Below are 8,576 nucleotides of genomic sequence, written 5' to 3' on the forward strand. Positions count from 1 at the left end.
AACCTAGGAAGAGAGGTCAATGAATCATTTATAGGAAGACCAGTGATGGGAACTTCAGCTCTTTTTTTTTTTTTTTTTTTAAGATTTTATTTATTTATCTGAGAGAGAGAGAATGAGAGACAGAGAGCATGAGAGGGAGGAGGGTCAGAGGGAGAAGCAGACTCCCTGCCGAGCAGGGAGCCTGATGTGGGACTCGATCCTGGGACTCCAGGATCATGACCTGAGCTGAAGGCAGTCGCTTAACCAACTGAGCCACCCAGGTGCCCCGGAACTTCAGCTCTTAACATGGCTGTCAGCCCTGAAAAGGACAATCCAGTAAGAACCGAGACAACCACTCCAGACTGGTGTAGCTGGGGAATCTTCAGGCCTTTCCCTAGGTCCCACACCAAGTGTTTGATCCCATCCCAGGTGTGATACATGAGAGGGAAGACAAGTGCAGATTTGGCTGTGTAGATCAGTGATCTCCCCAGACACAGGAACTTTACAAGTTCCAAATGAGATTGAAAGTTCCCCAGAGCCAAGAGGGCCAACAAGCCAGAAAGGGAGACCCCTGTACTCAAGGCCATACCAGTACCACAGTGGCAAGTGGATATTGCCATGGGAAGACATCAACTGTAGATAGTGATATGCGGAGACAGAAGACAGTTTAAACTAGTATTCTTTTTCCAGAACTTCTCCATCTCTTCTGTGGCTGTAGTTCCCAAAGGAACAGCATTTCTGATACAGAACCTAGGACTAAAACGGGCACAGAGACAATGACAGCCAACATGTCTCAGCAAGAGTGCAGCCGTCTTCTCTACTGATCTACTTTTAAATAAACTGATTCGTGCTTTTGCATATCTGTTCTGCTTTTGAATCCATCTAGTCAATGTCTTTCCATTATTTTGGTTAGTACATACTTAAATTCTAGAATTTTCTTTTTTTACATAGTTTGTGTTTCTCTACTGGAAGTCCTTTTGACAAACCATTATAATCATATTTTTTCTTTAACTTCTTAATATAGTTTTCTTTAATTCCTTTAACATATTTATAAAAGCATCTATGAAGTCTGCTAAATCCAACATATTGATCCACTTAGAGACATTTTCTACTGACTGCTTTTTTCTTGACTATGGGTCAATTTTTCTGTGTCTTTGTATGCCTTGTAATTTTTGTTGTTGTTGAAAATTGGACAATGTTAGATAATATAATGTAACAACTTCAGACTCTTTATTTTTCTTACCTGAAGTTTTATTTTTTATGTTTTTTTTTTGTGACTTAAATTTATTGAATCTTTCCCCACATGGTATGCAGGTATTAATGTCACTGATCATTTTTTGTTGTTATTATTTTTACACTGGTTAGTTAGAAGTTGCCCCAGTGTCTGAATGGATTAGTTGTCGGATAGCTGAGTATTTTTCCCCCTCAAATATCTTGAGATTGTAAGGCTTCCTTTTCTGACAAAAGATTTTTATGTGGATTGGAGAGAGTGTTCCTGTGATCAGTTAATTTTCAAGTCCGTCTGAGGCTTTTACTTTTTTCTGTGTCCTCTTGGGTTTTCCCTGTTTGTATGCAAAGTTCCCAAATTAGTGAGAGATGTATGCAGAACTTCCTCAGTTCTTCTTAGTTTTCTTAGTTTTACTAGGTCTCCATTAATTTTTTGTTTTTGTTTTGTTTTGTTTTTGCCACTCAGGACATAGAGATTTATGCTTTACCGTGTGCCACTTACTGAGATTGAAAATATGGAAAACAGAGTTATGTAACCTTTAACAGATGTTTTGATATTATTAAAAAACCAAACTCATATCTGAGTTCTTTAGGTCAGTAACAGTCTCATTTTACTTTCAAACTTTAAGGACATTTGGGGGGCAGGGGGGGAGACATGATTAGATTGGAATAGTCTGAGCCTTGATTCTGAAAGAGCTAAATTTGAATCTTGGCTGCCAAGCTTACTTAATGTAGGAAAATAGTCTCCTGGCTCCAGTTTCTTTTCGCTTATGTCAGTGATTTACAAAGCCTGAATGTTAGGTTATAAATGAGGTTTAAATTAAATGATTTAAGTAAAGCAATTATCAGATTTTTAAGAAAAAATGCTACACCTCATTTGACACATTATTATGAACAAGCATATTAATTTGCTGATTCCATTTAGAGTGCAGGTTTACTAAATTATGTGCATGAATTACATAAAATTTTTATCAGCATGGTACAGCCATTGGTAACTTTCTGACTTACCTCTCCCCAGTCTTTTTTTTCTGGGTATCTCTTGACATCAAGAACTAAGGGTTCTTCATTCTCCCATGGCTGTTTACATTCAAGAAGTTCCTATATTAATAAAACTAGGGAAACACTCCCCATGTTTCTTTCACTTAGGAATCACCTATAGAATTGTTAAAATGTTACTACATTATCTCCAATTCCTTGGGGGTCATTTTAGTCTAATTAGTCTCTTGCAAGACTCCTTGACACATCTCCTAAAAGATTATTGGCTTCTTATTGGACCTCTTCCTGAGATAAACTGAGCTCCAATTATTTCTTCTCTAAGATGCAGCCATAAAGACATTTGCGTAGCATTTGATTTTAACTGTATGCGTTAAAGACAGTTTTGTCTAAGAGATTAGAGATAAAATTCTCTCCGTTAGTTGAGTTGTATTGTTTTTGACTTAATAATAAGTGAAGTAAAATTGCTACTGAAGCGATTATTGAAGGATCTCATTGTTATTATATCTTAATATCTTTCCCTAATTCCATGAGAAGTCTGTGCTTTCTTCCTCCTTCATATTTAACAAATCATTCTTTCTGGGAGTTTTTCCTTTTGAGTGTCCTACCTATGAAGCTTCAGAACCTTTTTCTATTGCTGTGTTGAGTTTTGATTTTAAGTACTTACTGGAGAAATATACTGAGTAAATAAAAGATACTATCAGGAGAACACTGGCCTTCCATTGACATACATCAATGTCTCAATAAAGACCACAGGCAGCTTTTGAATGTGTTTTCTAAACTGTGTGACAGTGTTAATTCTTTGTCTTAAAGGTTTATCCTCTTCACTGAAAGAAATATACAATAAAAGAAACACGAACCCTGGTGTAAGATTTCATTTTTTTTTTTTTTAAATATTTTATTTATTTGACAGAGAGAGACACAGTGAGAGAGGGAACACAAGCAGGGGGAGTGGGAGAGGGAGAAGCAGGCTTCCCGCCGAGCAGGGAGCCCGATGTGGGGCTCGATCCCAGGACCCTGGGATCATGACCTGAGCCGAAGGCAGACGCTTAACGACTGAGCCACCCAGGCGCCCCTGTAAGATTTCATTTTTTGAAAAGCAAATTTCATTTTTATTTTCATTTTTTAAAGATTTATTTATTTATTTATTTATTTGGGAGTGAGAGAGAGAGCACAAGGGGCAGGACAGAGGGAGAGAGAATCTCAAGCAAACTGAACTGAGCATGGAGCTCATTGTGGCCCTGAAATCACAACCTGAGCGGAAACCAAGAGTTGGTGCTCAATTGACTGGGCCACCCAGGTGCCCTGCAAATTGCATTTTTAAAACTTGCTCGCAAAGACTAATAAAAGTCTTAAAACAATACTGCAGTTTTGTTTTGGTTATTTTGGAAGGCGCATGTTCAATAATAAATAGGTTAATATTTAATCGTAATAGTTAATATATATTAAAAAATTATTCAGTGTCAGAGTCTTTATATTCACCGCTTAATTAAATCCTCAAAACAGCTCTATAAGGTAGATAGTCCTGTGTTTTGAAAATGGCCACTAAGATTTAGACAGTTTAAGTAATTTTCCTAAAGCAACAGAGTTCAGTATTTAAATATAAGCAGTCTGATTCCTGAGTCTGTACTGTTAAATTTGAAGCAATCCTATCTCCCCATTTTGGGCTGATATTTCTGAAGTAGTACATTTTAAAATAATACTAATACAATAATTATTACATACAGTCCCAAATTATCTTTTGGGGAGAAAGTTATGGATCTATTTTTTCTGAAATTATTCCAATTGTTTAAAAATTCTAGAGTTTATCTGGATCTTCCATTGGTCTTGTCCATACCGGACATGACAAAACTCAGAAGGTTTCAGACAGGTAGAAAGATACTGGACTAAAATTCTGAAGATTTGAATTCTGAGTCTTTCCTTTCATTAACTTTTCTAGAACCTTGGATATAAATCTTTCAACATGCTAAATTGTAAAATAAAAGTAATATCTTCTATTTCATATCTACTACACAGAGAGGTAGCAAAGTAAAATTATTTATGCTAAGGTTTTAGAGAAAGACACTGTCAGACAAATTCATTGGTCTTTCAACAGTATGATTAAAGTAGAGACACTACTCCCTGGAGAAAACTAGTATTTTGACCAGTATGTTTAACTCCTGAGGCTGAAATCTTAGTTTTAGAATTTATTTTTGTCAATATCTTTCCCTTAATATCAAATTTATCCATGGATCAGTTATCATTTATTAATTTCGAAGAGCTTAAGAAAAATGAAAATCAAAAGAAAATAATAATTATTGTTATGTTCAGTGTGTGCTGAGTACTTCATATAAATGATTTATATGAACTTCCTCATCTAGGAGATAAGAACTTAACATAAGAACTTGGTCACGAGAGGTTCCTCAACCTGTCCAAAGTCACATAGTTAGCAAGTCTTAGAACTAGAACTTAAATCTACAGTCTAATTTTGCAGTCTCTTAATGTAGAACCCAAGGATTATCCAAAGGCATTGCTACTTCTTGAAAGAGAAACTAGTTGGAAATCAATTCTGACAAAAGTAAAAGTAGCGAAGCGTCAGTGGACAAGGGCAGTTTAGTGTTCAGGAAGTCAGCATTCTCATTTTGCTTTTACTTTTGGTTCATACTGGTTTCTTATTGTTCTTACACCTGAGGAGTTGGCAGGACTTTTCCTTCTTTCATTTAAAGCTCACTAGTATGCAGTCTTGCTTTATTTAAGATACAGTTTTCCCAGTAGTATGTAGGTCTTTGTTAACTCCCAGTTGAATAACTAGTAACGACACTTTTCTTGAAAAATCTCCATATGTTTCACACTGTGTGAAATACACCAGCTTAACTCCTAAGCATAATAAACAACTTTGACATTTGCAGTGCTAGGACATTTTGCTCTACATTGGTAATGTGGCTCCAGTATAATTTACAATTATTTTTTTCTCAATTCTTTCCAATAGGAGGGGTCTGCTTTTGTTGTACTGATCTCTTCATTACCTTTCTTTTCATTGCCTTTGGTTTTGTCTCCTTTCCATCATACCTTACACGTATATCCTAGTATATAGAATAGAGGTTAAGGATTTGGCCTCAGGTGTTGGACCACCAGTGTCCAAATCTCAGTTTCATCTTTCTAAGTATGTATCTTTGGGAAAGCTGCTAAATCTCTTTCTGTTTCTCTCATCTTTCTCTCTTCTCTCTCCTCTCTCTTTTTGTTTCGATCTCTCTTTCGCCCTTACTTTCTTTTATTTCTAAAGATTATTGTGAGTTTCAACAAAGGTGGCATATGATAAGGTTTCTATAAACACAGTCTTGTAAATTGTTTGCTCAATTCTGACCTCCTCAGTGAAAGCGACCACTTATTATCTGCACCAATCATTGAGCACACAACTATAGATTGTCTGAGATCTTAATTTGTAGTAAGTAGAAGTGCCATTGCTTAAATGTTTTCAGTCAGTAAAATCATATCAGATAAAAGACTATTCTATTTTTAGATACTTCTGATGGTTAGAAATTTATCTTTTGTAGTTAAAAAAATTGAGTTTTTATTTTAATTTCAACTTTGTATATTTTGGAACTAAATTTAACAACTCTAATTCATTTTTTATAAAACATTCCTGCAAGTGATTACCATCTTCTTTTTTTCCTTTTCATGTTGAACACTCTCATCCCTTTAACCAATGTGGTTGGGGTCACACAGCAAATACTGACCAGTGGGTTTAGAAAAGTTTGTAATTTCAAAAAATACCAGGTTTCCTTCCAGTAAATATACTAAAATAAGCTTAATCTTTGGGGCACCTGGGTGGCTCAGTCGTTAAACGTCTGCCTTCGGCTCAGGTCATGATCCCAGGGTCCTGGGATCGAGCCCCGCATCAGGCTCCTTCCTCAGCGGGGAGCCTGCTTCTCCCTCTCCCACTCTCCCTGCTTGTGTTCCTGCTCTCTCTATCTCTCTCTGTCAAATAAATAAATAAAATCTTTAAAAAAAAAAAATAAGCTTAATCTTTAAGTATTACAATAAATGCAATAGGTATAATTTAATATAAAAAATTAGAATTTTCTTTGTTTAATATTCCTACTAATAATTAATTGCCCAAGTATTGTGTGTTTTATGTAACTTTTATTTCAAAGGGAGTGGAGCTATATTTTCCACTGGAAACTAGGATGATTATTTTTATTAGTATTATTTTATTAATATTAATATTATTATTATTTACCCAGTGATTATACAAAAAAAAAAAAGAAAACATGAAGTGTTCTTTTAATCTTTTTCATTATGCATATTTGTCTTTGTTATTATCTGCAACCTAATCTTGTTTAAGAATTTGGTCTAAGAATTGTCACAAGTACATTCACACATCTTATTATATACCTATTCTTTTTTCCACCTAAGTTATCAGCCCAGTGAAGAAATTTCCTTAGTTATTTGTCTTTCTATCCTACTTAGCTCCTAAATCAAAATGAAATATTTTCTATGAAGCAAAAGTTTGCCAAGTTTTGTGCATGAAGACCTCTGTAGGATGAAAGGATTATTTGTTAAAGATCTACAACTGCTCTCAAATATCTTCTAAATTACTTAAAAGAGAAAAAAAAATTTTTTTAATTAGAAAATAAGAAGTTCTAAATAATATGACATAGGTAATAAGTAAAATAGAAGCTTATAAAAGGAAAATCCTAAAGCATACTTAAAGATGAAGGTCAGATTTTGAAAGAAAATGAAAATGATTTTAAGGATTAAAAATGGAAGTTATTCTATATTGACAAAATAGCACAGAGTAAGTGATGAGTAGAATATGTATAATGTTTAGAGGTGTAATTGGCATAAAAAGAGGAGGTAGAGTTTGGATAGGTAAAGAAAGGGTAGTTTTCAGAATATTTTGAAATTCAAGAAACATTTATACCTGCCTCAGGAAATAATAGGGTGTTAGTGTAAGTTATTGAGGTTAGTGCCATGATGTTGGTTGCATTTCGGCCAACTGGTGTGGCAGATGTGTAAAGGAGGGGACAACAAGAAAAAGAAGTAGATTTGGTCCAAGAGACTGAGTAAAGAGCTGCTGCAGATATTAGAGATGAAGAGAGTCTAGACTAAGATCGAGGTGTTTCCAAAAATCTCAAATAAGTAAATAAGCACATTTGTACACTGGAAGAGGGTGTTAGATTTCTAATACTTTTTTAGAGGTTTTGGTTTCAAAGCACTAAATTTTCAAAGCATGAGTTACCATATATGTCTAATAAATCAAATTTGATGCCTTTTTTTTTTTTCATTCTTAACCTGGCACCCGCTAAAGCAAATAAAAAGGTAATACCAATTAAGGACATTCAGATTAACTTTTCTCTTGTAATGTTTAACCCTTAGCTCTGGTTTCCTTCAAGTCATCATGTTTTCAACTCATTAAATTGCATTTGCATATTATCAACACTCAAGGATCTCTCCTGTAATTAGTTCTATGATTTATTTAATATACAAAAATGATGTCTTATTTTCCCAACTCATATCTTAAGATTAAATTAAATAAAAAGTACAGCGTTCCTAACCATTCTACAAATGAACACTCTGATTGGTTCAAATAATAATCTATTTGATCTGATAAGAAAAAGCTTATACTTAGAATTTTGCCATAGCCACATAGTAGCATACCAATGACTGTCATAGTTGGCTTTGTGGCTTAAACAGCAGAAATTTATTTTTTCCAGTTCTGGAGACTGATAGAGATCAGGACACCAGCATAGTAGGATTCTGGTGAGAGCTCTTTCCCTAGCTTGCAGACAGCTAACTTCTACCTGTGTCCTCACCTGACAGAGAGAAAGCTCTAGTTTCTCTTCTTTTTGTAAGGGTTTTAATCCCCATAAGGGCCCTACCATCATTACTTCATCTAAACCTAATTATTTCCCAAAGACCCCATCTCCATTTACTATCACATTGGGGATTTGAGCTTGAACATACAAATTTTGGAGGGGACACGATTCAGTCCATAACATTCTGCCCATGGTCTGCCAGAATTAATCTTTTTCTTACATGTAAAATACATTTATTCTATCCCAACATCTCAAAATTTCCTAAGTCATATCAGTATCAACTCTAAAGTCTGAAGTCCAAAATCTCATCTAAACATCATCTAAAGAAAATTTGAATAAGATTGAGGTATGGTTCATCTTGAGGCAAAATTCCATTCCAGCAGAGATAGCATGACCAGTTTTGTGGATATAGGTCAACATTTTTTCCCAATCACCTCTGTTATTGTTCAAAGTGGCTATGGTGGGGATAGAGCTTATGCATGGATTTAGCAACATTGACTTCTACTCACCATGGCTGGCCTGGCTGACCTTGCTATTATCTTTATTTGAAGATTCAGTGTGGCTTAAGGAGATGTATAT

The 8,576-nt window shown here is 34.9% G+C and overlaps 1 protein-coding gene across 1 annotated transcript; it reads right to left on the reverse strand.

Moving 5' to 3' along the window:
- Positions 1–239: 239 nt before the first annotated feature.
- On the reverse strand, positions 240–2,252 carry LOC118520556 (succinate dehydrogenase cytochrome b560 subunit, mitochondrial-like). Its single transcript, XM_078058908.1, has 3 exons — positions 2,215–2,252; positions 713–804; positions 240–610 (listed from the first exon to the last, which is right to left on the reverse strand). Exons 1-3 carry the CDS (start codon positions 2,250–2,252, stop codon positions 240–242), a joined length of 501 nt encoding a protein of 166 aa, XP_077915034.1.
- Positions 2,253–8,576: the final 6,324 nt, after the last annotated feature.

Source organism: Halichoerus grypus, chromosome 1 (assembly GCF_964656455.1).
Source record: "Halichoerus grypus chromosome 1, mHalGry1.hap1.1, whole genome shotgun sequence".
NCBI classification, from domain to species: domain Eukaryota; kingdom Metazoa; phylum Chordata; class Mammalia; order Carnivora; family Phocidae; genus Halichoerus; species Halichoerus grypus.

Bases quoted from the DNA above. Each gene is read 5' to 3' on its own strand.
- LOC118520556 (XM_078058908.1), bottom strand. From the start codon at position 2,252: ATGTCAAGAGATACCCAGAAAAAAAAGACTGGGGAGAG. The intron at 805-2,214 runs GTAAGTCAGAAA...ATTTAAAAGTAG, and splicing joins AAAAAAAAGACTGGGGAGAG to ATCAGTAGAGAAGACGGCTG. The intron at 611-712 runs CTGTTCCTTTGG...CTATCTACAGTT, and splicing joins TAGGTTCTGTATCAGAAATG to GATGTCTTCCCATGGCAATA.